This window comes from Coregonus clupeaformis, chromosome 2, assembly GCF_020615455.1.
Source record: "Coregonus clupeaformis isolate EN_2021a chromosome 2, ASM2061545v1, whole genome shotgun sequence".
Classification (NCBI taxonomy): Eukaryota; Metazoa; Chordata; class Actinopteri; order Salmoniformes; family Salmonidae; genus Coregonus; species Coregonus clupeaformis.
In genome coordinates, this window is record NC_059193.1 from 5365623 (window position 1) to 5387804 (window position 22182).

Here is a 22182-nt window from a genome sequence, read left to right on the forward strand (position 1 = left end):
ATAATTACTGCAGTAAATTAATATTTTATTTTGGACGCAGTATTAGCTGCATACTGCACTCTGATTGCAATCTTTTTTCGTAAGAGAGAGCATAGCGCTTGGGTTCGATTCCCGGCACCACCCATACTTAAAATGTATGCACGCATGACTGTAAGTCACTTTGGATAAAAGCGTCTGCTAAATGGCATATATTATATATAAATATTACATATTTTCAGTGTTGGAGCAGGTTAAAGTTAACTGAGAGAGAACAAAAGTATTGATAAATGGTGGTGGTATAACCAAATCAGCTTTTCAAAATACAGCAAACATCCAAGCACACTGTTAGCTTGCTTTAACAAATTCAGAGTTATCCTTCTGTTGTTCTCTCTCACTCAATGACATTAAGCCTCCCGAGGAGAGGAAACCAGAGCTTTAAAACAGCATTACATCTCAAAATTACAGTGGTTCTGGAACCCCTTCACAAGACCTGGTGATCTTCACCCAGATTGAGTTATTTTCTAAATAGAATACTTTTCTACATCACAGGCCTTCTCCCCAGGCTCTAATCCCAGCTGAGTTACATTTAATCAATTCATTCCACTGCCTCCAGCGCTCCCTAGCAAATTACATTCTGGGTTCAAATGTGTTACGGGCAATTAAAGTTTCAATCAAAAACACGGATCAATGGGAGAGGGAGAGTTTTCGCTGATGGAAGTATTTTTATTCATAGTGGTTTCCATAGGGGGAGAGCAGGGTTAAATACATAGGCCTACGGTTCCCCACAGGGATAGAGCGTGGCGGATTGTCCTCAACACCCTGCCCAGGATAATCTAATGCAGCTACTTCTTATACAAAACCAAACGGAGAGTCACATTAATAGTGTGTCATGGTCTTTAAATGCAGTCTGGAGTTATGCTGTTGTTTGCTCTTTCCGGAACATTCTGAGGTTGTCCTTCTGACAGACTTGTTTGCACTTGTTGTTATAAATCGCCATACCTACAGTGCAACAAAAAACACACAGACACATACACACTCACGCCACAGAGGACATTCATCCCATTTGTAACAACAACTGTAACAGAAATCAAACTCCTCTTGCTCAGATAGACTTGTTCAATGGCTGCCAGGATCCTGCCGGGAGCCATACAAAGTAATCTACAAGGGAGGCTTTCACACCCATGGCAATAAATGATGCCTTCGCAGTTCACACCACTTATCAGAGGACAAGGAGAGAGAGAGGAGGGAGGAGAGGGGCAGGCAGTGAGGTAGAGAGAGAGCCACTGGATGGGAAGTCTACGGTTATGTTGTAACAAAGCTCCAGCACACTTTACCGTACAGACCCCTCCCTCCTACAGCCAGCCCCTCTCCCTGTAGTATACACTAGTAAGTCAACATGTCATTGGAACTGATGGGTTCTGACTTCTAAACTTGAAATATTGTTAATCATCAGTTATCCTATGGAAATGAGGATTGCCATAGTCTGGTTTCTACACCAGAAGTTAATGGTTATCTGTAGGAGGAATGTACAGTTGAAGTCAGAAGTTTACATACACCTTAGCCAAATACATTTAAACTCAGTTTTTCACAATTCCTGACATTTAATCCTAGTAAAAATTCCCTGTTTTAGGTCAGTTAGGATCACCACTTTATTTTAAGAATGTGAAATGTCAGAATAATAGTAGAGAAAATGATTTATTTAAGCTTTTATTTATTTCATCACATTCCCAGTGGGTCAGTAGTTTACATACACTCAATTAGTATTTGGTAGCATTGCCTTTAAATTGTTTAACCTGGGTCAAACGTTTTGGGTAGTCTTCCACAAGCTTCCCACAATAAGTTGGGTGCATTTTGGCCCATTCCTCCTGACAGAGCTGGTGTAACTGAGTCAGGTTTGTAGGCCTCCTTGCTCGCACACGCCTTTTCAGTTCTACCCACAGATTTTCTATAGGATTGAGGTCAGGGCTTTATGATGGCCACTCCAATACCTTGACTTTGTTGTCCTTAAGCCATTTTGCCACAACTTTGGAAGTATGCTTGGGGTCATTGTCCATTTGGAAGACCCATTTGCGACCAAGCTTTAACTTCCTGACTGATGTCTTGAGATGTTGCTTCAATATATCCACATAATTTTCCTTCCTATGATGCCATCTATTTTGTGAAGTGCACCAGTCCCTCCTGCAGCAAAGCAACCCCACAGCATGATGCTGCCACCCCCGTGCTTCACGGTTGGGATGGTGTTCTTCGGCTTGCAAGTGTTCACCTTTTTCCTCCAAACATAACGATGGTCATTATGGCCAAACAGTTCTATTTTTGTTTCATCAGACCAGAGGAAATGTCTCCAAAAAGTAAGATCTTTGTCCCCATGTGCACTTTTTTATGGCGGTTTTGGAGCAGTGGCTTCTTCCTTGCTGAGCGGCCTTTCAGGTTATGTCGATATAGGACTCGTTTTACTGTGGATATAGATACTTTTGTACTTGTTTCCTCCAGCATCTTCACAAGGTCCTTTGCTGTTGTTTTGGGATTGATTTACACTTTTCACACCAAAGTACCTCCATCTCTAGGAGACAGAACACGTCTCCTTCCTGAGTGGTATGACGGCTGCGTGGTCCCATGGTGTTTATACTTGCGTACTATTGTTTGTACAGATGAACGTGGTACCTTCAGGCATTTGGAAATTGCTCCCAAGGATGAACCAGACTTGTGGAGGTCTACAAAAAATTTTTCTGAGGTCTTGGCTGATTTCTTTTGATTTTCCCATGATGTCAAGCAAAGAGGCACTGAGTTTGAAGGTAGGCCTTGAAATATATACACAGGTACACCTCCAATTGACTAAAATTATGTCAATTAGCCTATCAGAAGCTTCTGAACCCATGACATTTTCTGGAATTTCCCAAGCTGTTTAAAGGCACTGTCAACTTAGTGTATGTAAACTTCTGACCCACTGGAATTGTGATACAGTGAATTATAAGTGAAATAATCTGTCTGTAAACAATTGTTGGAAAAATTACTTATGTCATGCACAAAGTAGATGTCCTAACCGACTTGCCAAAACGATAGTTTGTTAACAAGAAATTTGTGTAGTGGTTGAAAAACGAGTTTTAATGACTCCAACCTAAGTGTAAGTAACCTAACTTCCTACTTCAACTGTATATGGTGGAGGCAATCACATGGTTGCAGTCACTGATAAGGGTGGATAGCTGTGGATCCGTGAGGAGTGAGGAATGAGGTCAGGTCACATTAAGGGAGAAGGAACAGTTTATCGCCCGCATCACTTAACTTCCTGCCTAGCAATAAACATGTAATGTTTAGAGGCAAGGAGGATACTTCACCCAAATTGATGTATATATACCTGTGCTGGTGGAAACATGTCTTTGTCTTATGCAGCTGTGGGACCCAGTGGGTGAATAAACTCGGTTGAGCTTTACTGGCTTACCTGGTTAAATCAAGCTGAAAAAATAAATAAAAAATACTAATCGTCCGTGAGTTTTACTCGGTTCGTTTAGAACCTAACAGAACAAACGCCCTGGTTTTCCAGCATGTTGAGCTAAGTGCCTAGACATGTTAGTATTGATCATGTGGGAGGAAGGCTGCAGCAGAGGGCTTTATAAAGCTTACACCATCCCCAGCAGAGACAGGGAGGGCCTCTCTCTCGCACACTGCTCAGGTTGTAGCCTATTTAATAGGATACCTCCCTCACTTCACTCACTGCACTGTACAAACAGCTGCGTGCATATCCATATTCACTACTGCTCACACACCTCGTACGCCCCATTTTCATCCCATCTTTTATTCCTCTCTGCACTGGGCCTCAACTTCCCTGGACTATCAGGCTGCAGTAACAAGCCTCTCTCCTGATGAACTTCCCTGGACTATCAGGCTGCAGTAACAAGCCTCTCTCCTGATGAACTTCCCTGGACTATCAGAAGCTGCAGTAACAAGCCTCTCTCCTGATGAACTTCCCTGGACTATCAGGCTGCAGTAACAAGCCTCTCTCCTGATGATGAACTTCCCTGGACTATCAGAAGCTGCAGTAACAAGCCTCTCTCCTGATGAACTTCCCTGGACTATCAGGCTGCAGTAACAAGCCTCTCTCCTGATGAACTTCCCTGGATTATCAGAAGCTGCAGTAACAAGCCTCTCTCCTGATGAACTTCCCTGGACTATCAGAAGCTGCAGTAACAAGCCTCTCTCCTGATGATGAACTTCCCTGGACTATCAGGCTGCAGTAACAAGCCTCTCTCCTGATGAACTTCCCTGGACTATCAGGCTGCAGTAACAAGCCTCTCTCCTGATGAACTTCCCTGGACTATCAGGCTGCAGTAACAAGCCTCTCTCCTGATGAACTTCCCTGGACTATCAGGCTGCAGTAACAAGCCTCTCTCCTGATGATGAACTTCCCTGGACTATCAGGCTGCAGTAACAAGCCTCTCTCCTGATGAACTTCCCTGGACTATCAGGCTGCAGTAACAAGCCTCTCTCCTGATGAACTTCCCTGGACTATCAGGCTGCAGTAACAAGCCTCTCTCCTGATGAACTTCCCTGGACTATCGGGCTGCAGTAACAAGCCTCTCTTCTGATGAACTTCCCTGGACTATCATAAGCTGCAGTAACAAGCCTATCTCCTGATGAACTTCCCTGGATTATCAGAAGCTGCAGTAACAAGCCTCTCTCCTGATGAACTTCCCTGGACTATCAGGCTGCAGTAACAAGCCTCTCTCCTGATGAACTTCCCTGGACTACCAGGCTGCAGTAACAAGCCTCTCTCCTGGTGATGAACTTCCCTGGACTATCAGGCTGCAGTAACAAGCCTCTCTCCTGATGAACTTCCCTGGACAATCAGGCTGCAGTAACAAGCCTCTCTCCTGATGAACTTCCCTGGACTATCAGAAGCTGCAGTAACAAGCCTCTCTCCTGATGAACTTCCCTGGACTATCAGGCTGCAGTAACAAGCCTCTCTCCTGATGAACTTCCCTGGACTATCAGGCTGCAGTAACAAGCCTCTCTCCTGATGAACTTCCCTGGACTATCGGGCTGCAGTAACAAGCCTCTCTTCTGATGAACTTCCCTGGACTATCATAAGCTGCAGTAACAAGCCTATCTCCTGATGAACTTCCCTGGATTATCAGAAGCTGCAGTAACAAGCCTCTCTCCTGATGAACTTCCCTGGACTATCAGGCTGCAGTAACAAGCCTCTCTCCTGATGAACTTCCCTGGACTACCAGGCTGCAGTAACAAGCCTCTCTCCTGGTGATGAACTTCCCTGGACTATCAGGCTGCAGTAACAAGCCTCTCTCCTGATGAACTTCCCTGGACAATCAGGCTGCAGTAACAAGCCTCTCTCCTGATGAACTTCCCTGGACTATCAGAAGCTGCAGTAACAAGCCTCTCTCCTGATGAACTTCTCTGGACTATCAGGCTGCAGTAACAACCCTCTCTCCTAATGAACTTCCCTGGATTATCAGAAGCTGCAGTAACAAGCCTCTCTCCTGATGAACTTCCCTGGACTATCAGGCTGCAGTAACAAGCCTCTCTCCTGATGAACTTCCCTGGACTATCAGGCTGCAGTAACAAGCCTCTCTCCTGATGAACTTCCCTGGACTATCAGAAGCTGCAGTAACAAGCATCTCTCCTGATGAACTTCCCTGGACTATCAGGCTGCAGTAACAAGCCTCTCTCCTGATTAACTTCCCTGGACTACCAGGCTGCAGTAACAAGCCTCTCTCCTGATGATGAACTTCCCTGGACTATCAGGCTGCAGTAACAAGCCTCTCTCCTGATGATGCTGCAAGTCAATCCCACAGAGAGTGAAGTGTAGTTGGACTGCAGCTAGCAGCTTCTCTCTGAGCTGGCCTATCTCGCTGAGGTGACAGAGGTCCTCCGATGACTCAGCCATCACCCCACATCACCCCTCCTGTGTCTGTGACATCATGCCTGGCCGGGCTCACACAAGACAGACACTGATGCAAGCAGGCTCAGGAACACAATAATGCATGCACACACACACACTCACTGGACTCTTCACACTCAAAATACACATACACTGACAAGGTGCTCTGGCCTGGACTAAGGGTCCTCTGGCCTGGACTAAGAGTCCTCGGGCCTGGACTAAACCTGGACTAAGGGTAATCTGGCCTGGATTAAGGGTCATCTGACCTGGAGTAAACCTGGACTAAGGGTCATCTGACCTGGACTAAGGTTCTCTTTAGTACAGTATCTGTCTCTCCTCTCTATAGTACAGTATGTCTCTCCTCTCTATAGTACAGTATCTGTCTCTCTATAGTACAGTATCTGTCTCTCTATAGTACAGTATCTGTCTCTCCTCTCTATAGTACAGTATCTGTCTCTCTCCTCTCTATAGTACAGTATCTGTCTCTCCTCTCTATAGTACAGTATCTGTCTCTCTCCTCTCTATAGTACAGTATCTGTCTCTTCTCTCTATAGTACAGTATGTCTCTTCTCTCTATAGTACAGTATCTGTCTCTCCTCTCTATAGTACAGTATCTGTCTCTCTCCTCTCTATAGTACAGTATCTGTCTCTCTCCTCTCTATAGTACAGTATCTGTCTCTCTCCTCTCTATAGTACAGTATCTGTCTCTCTTCTCTCTATAGTACAGTATCTGTCTCTCTCCTCTCTATAGTACAGTATCTGTCTCTCCTCTCTATAGTACAGTATCTGTCTCTCTATAGTACAGTATCTGTCTCTCTCCTCTCTATAGTACAGTATCTGTCTCTCTCCTCTCTATAGTACAGTATCTGTCTCTCTATAGTACAGTATCTGTCTCTCTTCTCTCTATAGTACAGTATCTGTCTCTCCTCTCTATAGTACAGTATCTGTCTCTCCTCTCTATAGTACAGTATCTGTCTCTCTCCTCTCTATAGTACAGTATCTGTCTCTCTCCTCTCTATAGTACAGTATCTGTCTCTCTCCTCTCTATAGTACAGTATCTGTCTCTCTCCTCTCTATAGTACAGTATCTGTCTCTCTCCTCTCTATAGTACAGTATCTGTCTCTCCTCTCTATAGTACAGTATCTGTCTCTCCTCTCTATAGTACAGTATCTGTCTCTCTCCTCTCTATAGTACAGTATCTGTCTCTCTTCTCTCTATAGTACAGTATCTGTCTCTCTTCTCTCCATAGTACAGTATCTGTCTCTCCTCTCTATAGTACAGTATCTGTCTCTCTATAGTACAGTATCTGTCTCTCCTCTCTATAGTACAGTATCTGTCTCTCTTCTCTCTATAGTACAGTATCTGTCTCTCTCCTCTCTATAGTACAGTATCTGTCTCTCTCCTCTCTATAGTACAGTATCTGTCTCTCCTCTCTATAGTACAGTATCTGTCTCTCTTCTCTCTATAGTACAGTATCTGTCTCTCCTCTCTATAGTACAGTATCTGTCTCTCTATAGTACAGTATCTGTCTCTCTCCTCTCTATAGTACAGTATCTGTCTCTCTCCTCTCTATAGTACAGTATCTGTCTCTCTATAGTACAGTATCTGTCTCTCTTCTCTCTATAGTACAGTATCTGTCTCGCTTCTCTCTATAGTACAGTATCTGTCTCTCCTCTCTATAGTACAGTATCTGTCTCTCTATAGTACAGTATCTGTCTCTCTCCTCTCTATAGTACAGTATCTGTCTCTCTATAGTACAGTATCTGTCTCTCTCCTCTCTATAGTACAGTATCTGTCTCTCTCCTCTCAATAGTACAGTATCTGTCTCTCTTCTCTCTATAGTACAGTATGTCTCTCCTCTCTATAGTACAGTATCTGTCTCTCTCCTCTCTATAGTACAGTATCTGTCTCTCTCCTCTCAATAGTACAGTATCTGTCTCTCTTCTCTCTATAGTACAGTATGTCTCTCCTCTCTATAGTACAGTATCTGTCTCTCCTCTCTATAGTACAGTATCTGTCTCTCTTCTCTCTATAGTACAGTATCTGTCTCTCTCTCTCTATAGTACAGTATCTGTCTCTCTCCTCTCTATAGTACAGTATCTGTCTCTCCTCTCTATAGTACAGTATCTGTCTCTCTTCTCTCTATAGTACAGTATCTGTCTCTCTTCTCTCTATAGTACAGTATCTGTCTCTCCTCTCTATAGTACAGTATCTGTCTCTCTATAGTACAGTATCTGTCTCTCTCCTCTCTATAGTACAGTATCTGTCTCTCTCCTCTCTATAGTACAGTATCTGTCTCTCCTCTCTATAGTACAGTATCTGTCTCTCTCCTCTCTATAGTACAGTATCTGTCTCTTCTCTCTATAGTACAGTATCTGTCTCTCCTCTCTATAGTACAGTATCTGTCTCTCTCCTCTCTATAGTACAGTATCTGTCTCTCTTCTCTCTATAGTACAGTATCTGTCTCGCTTCTCTCTATAGTACAGTATCTGTCTCTCCTCTCTATAGTACAGTATCTGTCTCTCTATAGTACAGTATCTGTCTCTCTCCTCTCTATAGTACAGTATCTGTCTCTCTATAGTACAGTATCTGTCTCTCTCCTCTCTATAGTACAGTATCTGTCTCTCTCCTCTCAATAGTACAGTATCTGTCTCTCTTCTCTCTATAGTACAGCATGTCTCTCCTCTCTATAGTACAGTATCTGTCTCTCTCCTCTCTATAGTACAGTATCTGTCTCTCTCCTCTCAATAGTACAGTATCTGTCTCTCTTCTCTCTATAGTACAGTATGTCTCTCCTCTCTATAGTACAGTATCTGTCTCTCCTCTCTATAGTACAGTATCTGTCTCTCTTCTCTCTATAGTACAGTATCTGTCTCTCTCCTCTCTATAGTACAGTATCTGTCTCTCCTCTCTATAGTACAGTATCTGTCTCTCTTCTCTCTATAGTACAGTATCTGACTCTCTTCTCTCTATAGTACAGTATCTGTCTCTCCTCTCTATAGTACAGTATCTGTCTCTCTATAGTACAGTATCTGTCTCTCTCCTCTCTATAGTACAGTATCTGTCTCTATCCTCTCTATAGTACAGTATCTGTCTCTCTCCTCTCTATAGTACAGTATCTGTCTCTCCTCTCTATAGTACAGTATCTGTCTCTCTCCTCTCTATAGTACAGTATGTCTCTCCTCTCTATAGTACAGTATCTGTCTCTCTATAGTACAGTATCTGTCTCTCTATAGTACAGTATCTGTCTCTTCTCTCTATAGTACAGTATCTGTCTCTCTATAGTACAGTATCTGTCTCTCCTCTCTATAGTACATAATCTGTCTCTCTTCTCTCTATAGTACAGTAACTGTCTCTTCTCTCTATAGTACAGTATGTCTCTCCTCTCTATAGTACAGTACCTGTCTCTCTCCTCTCTATAGTACAGTATCTGTCTCTCTCCTCTCTTTAGTACAGTATCTGTCTCTCTCCTCTCTATAGTACAGTATCTGTCTCTCCTCTCTATAGTACCGTATCTGTCTCTCTTCTCTCTATAGTACAGTATCTGTCTCTCTTCTCTCTATAGTACAGTATCTGTCTCTCCTCTCTATAGTACAGTATCTGTCTCTCTATAGTACAGTATCTGTCTCTCCTCTCTATAGTACAGTATCTGTCTCTCTTCTCTCTATAGTACAGTATCTGTCTCTCTCCTCTCTATAGTACAGTATCTGTCTCTCCTCTCTATAGTACAGTATCTGTCTCTCCTCTCTATAGTACAGTATCTGTCTCTCCTCTCTATAGTACAGTATCTGTCTCTCTCCTCTCTATAGTACAGTATCTGTCTCTCTTCTCTCTATAGTACAGTATCTGTCTCTCTCTATAGTACAGTATCTGTCTCTCCTCTCTATAGTACAGTATCTGTCTCTCTTCTCTCTATAGTACAGTATCTGTCTCTCTCCTCTCTATAGTACAGTATCTGTCTCTCTCCTCTCTATAGTACAGTATCTGTCTCTCCTCTCTATAGTACAGTATCTGTCTCTCTTCTCTCTATAGTACAGTATCTGTCTCTCCTCTCTATAGTACAGTATCTGTCTCTCTATAGTACAGTATCTGTCTCTCTCCTCTCTATAGTACAGTATCTGTCTCTCTCCTCTCTATAGTACAGTATCTGTCTCTCTATAGTACAGTATCTGTCTCTCTTCTCTCTATAGTACAGTATCTGTCTCGCTTCTCTCTATAGTACAGTATCTGTCTCTCCTCTCTATAGTACAGTATCTGTCTCTCTATAGTACAGTATCTGTCTCTCTCCTCTCTATAGTACAGTATCTGTCTCTCTATAGTACATTATCTGTCTCTCTCCTCTCTATAGTACAGTATCTGTCTCTCTCCTCTCAATAGTACAGTATCTGTCTCTCTTCTCTCTATAGTACAGTATGTCTCTCCTCTCTATAGTACAGTATCTGTCTCTCTCCTCTCTATAGTACAGTATCTGTCTCTCTCCTCTCAATAGTACAGTATCTGTCTCTCTTCTCTCTATAGTACAGTATGTCTCTCCTCTCTATAGTACAGTATCTGTCTCTCCTCTCTATAGTACAGTATCTGTCTCTCTTCTCTCTATAGTACAGTATCTGTCTCTCTCCTCTCTATAGTACAGTATCTGTCTCTCTCCTCTCTATAGTACAGTATCTGTCTCTCCTCTCTATAGTACAGTATCTGTCTCTCTTCTCTCTATAGTACAGTATCTGTCTCTCTTCTCTCTATAGTACAGTATCTGTCTCTCCTCTCTATAGTACAGTATCTGTCTCTCTATAGTACAGTATCTGTCTCTCTCCTCTCTATAGTACAGTATCTGTCTCTCTCCTCTCTATAGTACAGTATCTGTCTCTCCTCTCTATAGTACAGTATCTGTCTCTCTCCTCTCTATAGTACAGTATCTGTCTCTTCTCTCTATAGTACAGTATCTGTCTCTCCTCTCTATAGTACAGTATCTGTCTCTCTCCTCTCTATAGTACAGTATCTGTCTCTCTTCTCTCTATAGTACAGTATCTGTCTCGCTTCTCTCTATAGTACAGTATCTGTCTCTCCTCTCTATAGTACAGTATCTGTCTCTCTATAGTACAGTATCTGTCTCTCTCCTCTCTATAGTACAGTATCTGTCTCTCTATAGTACAGTATCTGTCTCTCTCCTCTCTATAGTACAGTATCTGTCTCTCTCCTCTCAATAGTACAGTATCTGTCTCTCTTCTCTCTATAGTACAGCATGTCTCTCCTCTCTATAGTACAGTATCTGTCTCTCTCCTCTCTATAGTACAGTATCTGTCTCTCTCCTCTCAATAGTACAGTATCTGTCTCTCTTCTCTCTATAGTACAGTATGTCTCTCCTCTCTATAGTACAGTATCTGTCTCTCCTCTCTATAGTACAGTATCTGTCTCTCTTCTCTCTATAGTACAGTATCTGTCTCTCTCCTCTCTATAGTACAGTATCTGTCTCTCCTCTCTATAGTACAGTATCTGTCTCTCTTCTCTCTATAGTACAGTATCTGACTCTCTTCTCTCTATAGTACAGTATCTGTCTCTCCTCTCTATAGTACAGTATCTGTCTCTCTATAGTACAGTATCTGTCTCTCTCCTCTCTATAGTACAGTATCTGTCTCTATCCTCTCTATAGTACAGTATCTGTCTCTCTCCTCTCTATAGTACAGTATCTGTCTCTCCTCTCTATAGTACAGTATCTGTCTCTCTCCTCTCTATAGTACAGTATGTCTCTCCTCTCTATAGTACAGTATCTGTCTCTCTATAGTACAGTATCTGTCTCTCTATAGTACAGTATCTGTCTCTTCTCTCTATAGTACAGTATCTGTCTCTCTATAGTACAGTATCTGTCTCTCCTCTCTATAGTACAGAATCTGTCTCTCTTCTCTCTATAGTACAGTAACTGTCTCTTCTCTCTATAGTACAGTATGTCTCTCCTCTCTATAGTACAGTACCTGTCTCTCTCCTCTCTATAGTACAGTATCTGTCTCTCTCCTCTCTTTAGTACAGTATCTGTCTCTCTCCTCTCTATAGTACAGTATCTGTCTCTCCTCTCTATAGTACCGTATCTGTCTCTCTTCTCTCTATAGTACAGTATCTGTCTCTCTTCTCTCTATAGTACAGTATCTGTCTCTCCTCTCTATAGTACAGTATCTGTCTCTCTATAGTACAGTATCTGTCTCTCCTCTCTATAGTACAGTATCTGTCTCTCTTCTCTCTATAGTACAGTATCTGTCTCTCTCCTCTCTATAGTACAGTATCTGTCTCTCCTCTCTATAGTACAGTATCTGTCTCTCCTCTCTATAGTACAGTATCTGTCTCTCTCCTCTCTATAGTACAGTATCTGTCTCTCTCCTCTCTATAGTACAGTATCTGTCTCTCTCTCCTCTCTATAGTACAGTATCTGTCTCTCCTCTCTATAGTACAGTATCTGTCTCTCCTCTCTATAGTACAGTATCTGTCTCTCTATAGTACAGTATCTGTCTCTCTCCTCTCTATAGTACAGTATCTGTCTCTCTATAGTACAGTATCTGTCTCTCTTCTCTCTATAGTACAGTATCTGTCTCTCCTCTCTATAGTACAGTATCTGTCTCTCCTCTCTATAGTACAGTATCTGTCTCTCCTCTCTATAGTACAGTATCTGTCTCTCTCCTCTCTATAGTACAGTATCTGTCTCTCTTCTCTCTATAGTACAGTATCTGTCTCTCTCCTCTCTATAGTACAGTATCTGTCTCTCTCCTCTCTATAGTACAGTATCTGTCTCTCTTCTCTCTATAGTACAGTATCCGTCTCTCCTCTCTATAGTACAGTATCTGTCTCTCTCCTCTCTATAGTACAGTATCTGTCTCTCCTCTCTATAGTACAGTATCTGTCTCTCTATAGTACAGTATCTGTCTCTCTTCTCTCTATAGTACAGTATCTGTCTCTCCTCTCTATAGTACAGTATCTGTCTCTCCTCTCTATAGTACAGTATCTGTCTCTCTCCTCTCTATAGTACAGTATCTGTCTCTCTTCTCTCTATAGTACAGTATCTGTCTCTCCTCTCTATAGTACAGTATCTGTCTCTCTCCTCTCTATAGTACAGTATCTGTCTCTCCTCTCTATAGTACAGTATCTGTCTCTCTTCTCTCTATAGTACAGTATCTGTATCTCTTCTCTCTATAGTACAGTATCTGTCTCTCCTCTCTATAGTACAGTATCTGTCTCTCTTCTCTCTATAGTACAGTATCTGTCTCTCTCCTCTCTATAGTACAGTATCTGTCTCTCTTCTCTCTATAGTACAGTATCTGTCGCTCCTCTCTATAGTACAGTATCTGTCTCTCTATAGTACAGTATCTGTCCCTCCTCTCTATAGTACAGTATCTGTCTCTCTTCTCTCTATAGTACAGTATCTGTCTCTCTCCTCTCTATAGTACAGTATCTGTCTCTCCTCTCTATAGTACAGTATCTGTCTCTCTTCTCTCTATAGTACAGTATCTGTCTCTCCTCTCTATAGTACAGTATCTGTCTCTCTATAGTACAGTATCTGTCTCTCTCCTCTCTATAGTACAGTATCTGTCTCTCTCCTCTCTATAGTACAGTATCTGTCTCTCTATAGTACAGTATCTGTCCCTCCTCTCTATAGTACAGTATCTGTCTCTCTTCTCTCTATAGTACAGTATCTGTCTCTCTCCTCTCTATAGTACAGTATCTGTCTCTCCTCTCTATAGTACAGTATCTGTCTCTCTTCTCTCTATAGTACAGTATCTGTCTCTCCTCTCTATAGTACAGTATCTGTCTCTCTATAGTACAGTATCTGTCTCTCTCCTCTCTATAGTACAGTATCTGTCTCTCTCCTCTCTATAGTACAGTATCTGTCTCTCTATAGTACAGTATATGTCTCTCTTCTCTCTATAGTACAGTATGTCTCTCCTCTCTATAGTACAGTATCTGTCTCTCCTCTCTATAGTACAGTATCTGTCTCTCTCCTCTCTATAGTACAGTATCTGTCTCTCCTCTCTATAGTACAGTATCTGTCTCTCTTCTCTCTATAGTACAGTATCTGTCTCTCTTCTCTCTATAGTACAGTATCTGTCTCTCCTCTCTATAGTACAGTATCTGTCTCTCTTCTCTCTATAGTACAGTATCTGTCTCTCTATAGTACAGTATCTGTCTCTCCTCTCTATAGTACAGTATCTGTCTCTCTTCTCTCTATAGTACAGTATCTGTCTCTCTTCTCTCTATAGTACAGTATCTGTCTCTCCTCTCTATAGTACAGTATCTGTCTCTCTTCTCTCTATAGTACAGTATCTGTCTCTCTATAGTACAGTATCTGTCTCTCTCCTCTCTATAGTACAGTATCTGTCTCTCTATAGTACAGTATCTGTCTCTCTTCTCTCTATAGTACAGTATCTGTCTCTCCTCTCTATAGTACAGTATCTGTCTCTCTCCTCTCTATAGTACAGTATCTGTCTCTCTCCTCTCTATAGTACAGTATCTGTCTCTCTCCTCTCTATAGTACAGTATCTGTCTCTCCTCTCTTTAGTACAGTATCTGTCTCTGTGGCCTTCTCTCCAGTGGGTCACTGTCACCTTTGGCAGCAGTGGCTTGTGCTGGAGAACAGCCAATGACTAAGGTGTTGATGGGGGGTTTCCACCAGTGAGGCACCTGCTCTGATCAGTACTACATTCCCCCTGTGCCAAAGGAAGGACGGGGCTTTTCCCCAGGACATTGGATGCTCCCTTCAGTGATAGATCAACTTAGCTAGTTGTACAGTATGTATCTCTATGGCTTCCCTCCCCTTGCTGAAGTGGTGGAAAACGCTGGATTGATTAGACGATGCACCTGCTCTGATCACTTCCCCTTGTGCCAGAGGAAGGAAGGGGCTTTTCCCCAGGCCACGTAGGCCATTGGCTTGCAGGACAGTTATTCACCTCTGCCTTCTGAAGCGCTGGAAAACGCTGGATTGATTAGGCCAGATGCAGACAGACACAGGAAGATGACCGTCCCTCCGTCCTCCTCTCACAACTGATCCCGGATAGAACTCCAGTGGAATAGAGGCTCTCTTTCCATCAGCTCTACTCCTCATCAGTAGAGACAGCAGGTGATGCATAATGACGTATCCAGTGGAAGGCTGTGGCTCTGACGGACTAGCTGACATGACACAACGCCTTGGGGTTGACTGACTACCTGACACAACGCCTTGGGGTTGACTGACTAGCTGACATGACACAACACCTTGGGGTTGACTGACTACCTGACATGACACAATGCCTTGGGGTTGACTGACTAGCTGACATGACACAACGCCTTGGGGTAGACTGACTACCTGACACAACACCTTGGGGTTGACTGACTACCTGACACAACACCTTGGGGTTGACTGACTACCTGACACAACACCTTGGGGTTGACTGACTAGCTGACACAACACCTTGGGGTTGACTGACTAGCTGACACAACACCTTGGGGTTGACTGACTACCTGACACAACACCTTGGGGTTGACTGACTACCTGACACAACACCTTGGGGTTGACAGACTAGCTGACATGACACAACACATTGGGGTTGACTGACTACCTGACAACACCTTGGGGTTGACTGACTAGCTGACATGACACAACACCTTGGGGTTGACTGACTACCTGACATGACACAACACCTTGGGGTTGACTGACTACCTGACATGACACAACACCTTGGGGTTGACTGACTACCTGACACAACACCTTGGGGTTGACTGACTACCTGACACAACACCTTGGGGTTGAGACTACCTGACACAACACCTTGGGGTTGACTGACTACCTGACACAACACCTTGGGGTTGACTGACTACCTGACACAACACCTTGGGGTTGACTGACTACCTGACACAACACCTTGGGGTTGACTGACTACCTGACACAACACCTTGGGGTTGACTGACTAGCTGACATGACACAACGCCTTGGGGTTGACTGACTAGCTGACATGACACAACACCTTGGGGTTGACTGACTACCTGACACAACACCTTGGGGTTGACTGACTACCTGACACAACACCTTGGGGTTGACTGACTACCTGACACAACACCTTGGGGTTGACTGACTACCTGACACAACACCTTGGAGTTGACTGACTAGCTGACATGACACAACACCTTGGGGTTGACTGACTACCTGACACAACACCTTGGGGTTGACTGACTAGCTGACATGACACAACACCTTGGGGTTGACTGACTACCTGACATGACACAACACCTTGGGGTTGACTGACTACCTGACATGACACAACACCTTGGGGTTGACTGACTACCTGACACAACACCTTGGGGTTGACTGACTACCTGACACAACACCTTGGGGTTGACTGACTACCTGACACAACACCTTGGGGTTGAGACTACCTGACACAACACCTTGGGGTTGACTGACTACCTGACACAACACCTTGGGGTTGACTGACTACCTGACACAACACCTTGGGGTTGACTGACTAGCTGACATGACACAACGCCTTGGGGTTGACTGACTACCTGACACAACACCTTGGGGTTGACTGACTAGCTGACATGACACAACACCTTGGGGTTGTCTGAAAGGTCCATCAACTCCTGTCACTCAAGAGACTCAATGCCTTCCCTGGCTGGCTAGCTGGCTGACTGGCTGACTGACTGGCTGACTGACTGACTCACTGCCTACCCTGGCTGGCTGGCTGGCTGGCTGGCTGACGTCATTAGTGATATAGAGAAAAGGCCAAAGGTGGCGTGAATTAATTTAATCAAGAGCGTTTAACCTGATGAAGCAAAGGCTATGTCAAGCTTGATAATATCTGTAATGATTATTAATCAAGACGGAGAGCCACAAGATTGTATTCACTGGGTTATGATGGATTGGATGAGGATTAGGACAGTGTTAGAGGGAGATTAAAATTGATTCATTATGAGGAAGAGGTATGAAAACAAACTGCAAGACGTTCAATAGCCATGGTAGCTGGGGCACTACTCGTGCCTGGGACTGGGTTGAAAACATAGTCAGTTAAACACAGTAACCAAGCACCATCACAACACACCACAAGACATTTAGACATTATTAAGTAGCTTATCTATCTCTATTCACAGGAGTAATACGAGGCATTAGGTATTATAGGGGAAGCTTTCAATTCAAACAATGACCAGACAAACTCACAACCTGCATAGCAGAGTTAAGTCAGACGACCCAAAGCAACTTACCGCCCATGGGCCTGGCTCTGCACAAACAAACCAAGAAATCAACCAATCCTGTTCAAATCTGCTTAAATTCAACATTCAGCTGGACAAGAACAAGAAGCATCAGAAATACCACCAATCAATGTGATGTATTTCATGGCCCCGCCCTTCTTTCTGCAGTACTGAGAGAAATGATAGCTAGCTAAGACATGCTAGCTAATTGCTGAAGCACTCAGAAGTCATTCTCAATACAGTAAATGACTGCAGTGCCAAGCTGAGGCAAGCTACTGCTCAGCAGCATACTCATATCAATACCATTAACGTAACTCCTGTAATTTATCTTTACCAAAGTGCTCTGGGAGATGTATTGAGGGACTGAATACATTACATGAAGCTGTTATGGAGAGCGATATGGGTCTGCATTCATGAATTATGGAGAGATATGGGTCTGCATTCATGTGTTATGGAGAGAGATATGGGTCTGCATTCATGTGTTATTGAGAGAGATATGGGTCTGCATTCATGTGTTATGAGAGAGATATGGGTCTGCATTCATGTGTTATGGAGAGAGATATGGGTTTGCATTCATGTGTTATGGAGAGATATGGGTCTGCATTCATGTGTTATGGAGAGAGATATGGGTCTGCAGTAATGTGTTATGGAGAGAGATACAGTTGATATCGGAAGTTTACATACACTTAGGTTGGAGTCATTACAACTCGTTTTTCAACCACTCCACAAATGTCTTGTTAACAAACTATAGTTTTGGCAAGTCGGTTAGGACATCTACTTTGTGCATGACATAAGTAATTTTTCCAACAATTGTTTAGAGACAGATTATTTCACTTATAATTCACTGTATCACAATTCCAGTGGGTCAGAAGTTTACATACACTAAGTTGACTGTGCCCTTTAAACAGCTTGAAAAATTCCAGAAAATGATGTCATGGCTTTAGAAGCTTCTGATAGGCTAATTGACATCATTTGAGTCAATTGGAGGTGTACCTGTGGATGTATTTCAAGGCCTACCTTCAAACTCAGTGCCTCTTTGCTTGACATCATGGGAAAATCAAGAGAAATCAGCCAAGACCTCAGACAAAACAATGTAGACCTCCTCAAGTCTGGTTCATCCTTGGGAACAATTTCCAAATGCCTGAATGTACCACGTTCATCTGTACAAATAATAGTACGCAAGTATAAACACCATGGGACCACGCAGCCGTAATACCACTCAGGAAGGAGACGCGTTCTGTCTCCTAGAGATGAACGTACTTTGGTGTGAAAAGTGCAAATCAATCCCAGAACAATAGCAAAGGACCTTGTGAAGATGCTGGAGGAAACAGGTACAAAAGTATCTATATCCACAGTAAAACGAGTCCTATATCGACATAACCTGAAAGGCCGCTCAGCAAGGAAGAAGCCACTGCTCCAAAACCACCATAAAAAAGCCAGACTACAGTTTGCATATGCACATGGGGGAAAAATATCGTACTTTTTGGAGAAATGTCCTCTGGTCTGATTAAACAAAACTAGAACTGTTTGGCCATAATGACCATCGTTATGTTTGGAGGAAAAAGCGGGGTCGCTTGCAAGCATCCCAACAGAATCCCAACTGTGAAGCACAGGGGTGGCAGCATCATGCTGTGGTGGGGCTTTGCTGCAGGAGGGACTGGTGCACTTCACAAAATAGATGGCATCATGAGGAAGGAAAATTTGGTGGATATATTGAAGCAACATCTCAAGACATCAGTCAGGAAGTTAAAGTTTGGTCGCAAATGGATCTTCCAAATGGACAATGACCCCAAGCATACTTCCAAAGTTGTGGCAAAATGGCTTAAGGACAACAAAGTCAAGGTATTGGAGTGACCATTATAGTAATAAATTATGTATCATTAAGGCAAAATGTTGGGAAATGTCAAAAGTAAAATATAGTAAACATGATTGACATTCTATAATCCAGATGTATGTTTAAATAAGCAATATAGCCAATACAGTGTGTAACCATGCCTTAATGTATGTATGTGTATTATTTTTTAGAAAGGGTCTGCCACCAATATAATAAGATAAGAGGAAGAGGTCATATGGAAAAGTTCACATAGCCTTTTTGGAGAAAACAACATGTGACATCTAGAATTTGAAAGATAAGGGTGGCGTGGCCATGAAAGAAGTTAATCATTTACCCTAAGGGTAGTAACTGTATATGCTATGTAAAGGATGACTATGCACTTGTATTTGTATAAAAGGATATCTTTGAGCCAAGGAGAGCCAGTTGTTCCATGGAGCAAGCTCGGCTTTATTGTGCAATAAAGTCTAATTCTTGGATTCACAAGCTCCGGTCTCTTGAGAAATATCTTTAAGTTGTCTACTTTTCAGTCAAATATTTCTACGACACCATCACAAAGCCCTGACCTCAATCCTATAGAAAATGTGTGGGCAGAACTGAAAAAGCGTGTGCGAGCAAGGAGGCCTACAAACCTGACTCAGTTACACCAGCTCTGTCAGGAGGAATGGGCCAAAATTCACCCAACTTATTGTGGGAAGCTTGTGGAAGGCTACCCGAAACGTTTGACCCAAGTTAAACAATTTAAAGGCAATGCTACCAAATAATAATTGAGTGTATGTAAACTTCTGACCCACTAGGAATGTGATGAAATAAATTAAAGCTGAAATAAATCACTCTCTACTATTATTCTGACATTTCACATTCTTAAAATAAAGTGGTGATCCTAACTGACCTAAGACAGGGAATTTTTACTAGGATTAAATGTCAGGAATTGTGAAAAACTGAGTTTAAATGTATTTGGCTAAGGTGTATGTAAACTTCCGACTTCAACTGTATAGGTCTGCTAAATAATTTGGTGTTTTGTCCTTAACTATACACGGTATGTAAGCCGTTTATAGACAGGCTCTTTCTGGTGCTGGGAAAGCAGATGATTGTGTCCTCTCTCGTGTGTGTGTGTGTGTGTGTGTGTGTGTGTGTGTGTGTGTGTGTGTGTGTGAGACCTACTTCTGAGCTGCGTACAAGGTGATAAACATCTGCCAAAATAGCAGAGCCTCATTAACACATTACAATATAGCACGCACACACAGTTGGTTAGTTAGCTGCAGCGTGAACTACCTACATGGATCATTAAACCATCAGACTTAGATGATAAACCTGATGGGTGACTCAAAGAGACTGTGAGTCACATCAGTCGTACACCTCATATACCAGGCCATATACCATATACCCAGCTTATCCAGACAGAAGTCTGTGGCGTTCCTTGATCTAGTGTTTCTTATTACATTGTATCACCTTGAAGTCCCTTCATTTTATTTTTTGGGGACTTCATTGTTTTTTGGTTTAACACACCAAAAAAATAAAAAAAATTACACGAAGTTTAAGGTTGAGCGATGGTACCTGCTTTCTTCATCTTTTTAGACTCAAATTAGGTCAAACCACTATGTCTGTCACGCTAGCGTTATTCACCACACCATACAGTTGAGGGGTTCAGTCAGTCAAACCTACTTGGGGACTAACTTACCCTTTTCTTCAGAGCCTCCAGGGACTCAAACTCCAGACGTGACAGTTTGATCTGGATGTCTTTGGGGACGTCTGGGATCACAAAGGTCAGGATGAACTTGGAGGCCAGAAGGAAGTGCTGCAACAACAACAGACAGAGGAACAACAGGGAAGTATGGTGAGACTTTAGGACATGTAACATGAAAAATAGACATGTATTATTATGTACTGTTAAACTGAAAATGTGATATAATATATAGAAATATAGCTTATCCTACCATTATCCTTGAATTCAGAAACATAAATATATTAGGCAGATTTAATTAATAGTTTTAAACTGATTGAACAGATGCAACGTGATACGCTGCTGAAGTGAAAAATCACAACGCGTTCTAAACCGCTCTGGAGACAAACAAACAAACACAATGTTCCTATCCACCCAGGGCAGGGTGGGCCAGCCGGCTGGTCTGCTTTCATCGGTATATGCTGTATGTAACTGTTATGATTTCTTTTTTGTAATTTGTAGTCTACTGTATTTAAACGCCACTTTAAGCATGTACATGAAACTGCAACAACATTTCCCCAAGGGGACAATAAAGTCAGTAGAGTAAAGTTAACCAGAACATTGCCTGTTCTCTCAGAACTAGCTCCATTCCTTCTCAGATCCAGGCTAACAACAAGCAGCTGACCTGACCCACAAAGTATGAAAACTGTCCTGTTGTCACATGAATCCTGCAGATCAGGTCAATGTATGAGCCAATCCATCGACTCGTGTTTTCACATGAAACCTGCGTCAGGTCAAAGTATGAACGAACCCATACCTGTACAACCATAAACACGCCAAACCATAGAATAATAATACTGAAAGGGTTACCATTTAAGAGATCACGCCTCTTTTAAGTAAGGACCAGATAATCAAAGAATATGTCTTGAAATACTGTAAGCAAAACAGGAGACTACAGGGTGACAAATATGCAGTAAGGGAAACAGTAAGATGATTATTCTGTGTGAGAGTTAAGAAGCTCAGGACCCTTCTGGACCCTTTAAATCAGCGCCTAAGCAGTTCACTGGAGCTCAATATTAAACAGTAATGGTAAAGGCAGGCAAGAGGGCTTTGCTGAAAATACAATCACAATCTCTCAAAAGGGAGAGAGCGAGAGAGAGAGAGAGAGAGAGAGAGAGAGAGAGAGAGAGAGAGAGAGAGAGAGAGAGAGAGAGAGAGAAAGCTGGTCCTGGGGCTCTGTTCACAAACACAAACAGACCCCAAAGAGCCCCAGGACAACAACAACACAATTAGATCCAACCAAATCATGAGAAAACAAAAAGAGAATTACTTGACACATTGGAAAGAATTAACAAAAAAACTGAGCAAACTAGAATGCTATTTGGCCCTAAACAGAGAGTACACAGTGGCAGAATACCTGACCACTGTGACTGACCCAAACTTAAGGAAAGCTTTGACTATGTACAGACTCAGTGAGCATAGCCTTGCTATTGAGAAAGGCCGCCGTAGGCAGACCTGGCTCTCAAGAGAAGACAGGCTATGTGCACACTGCCCACAAAATGAGGTGGAAACTGAGCTGCACTTCCTAACCTCCTGCCAAATGTATGACCATATTAGAGA

The 22182-nt window shown here is 42.7% G+C and overlaps 1 protein-coding gene across 2 annotated transcripts in view; it reads right to left on the reverse strand.

Moving 5' to 3' along the window:
* The window catches only part of LOC121542627 (anoctamin-10-like), a 47290-nt gene that overhangs the window by 1049 nt on the left and 24059 nt on the right, over positions 1–22182 (reverse strand). Inside the window, exons 12-13 of one of the 2 annotated variants that reach the window (XM_041852064.2) lie at positions 20581–20697; positions 17081–17097 (exon numbers count right to left, since the gene is read on the reverse strand). In XM_041852064.2, the coding sequence (XP_041707998.2) occupies positions 17081–17097; positions 20581–20697 (134 nt within the window). The remainder of the gene's footprint in view (positions 1–17080; positions 17098–20580; positions 20698–22182) is intronic. The other variant, XM_041852065.2, reaches the window with a different exon arrangement.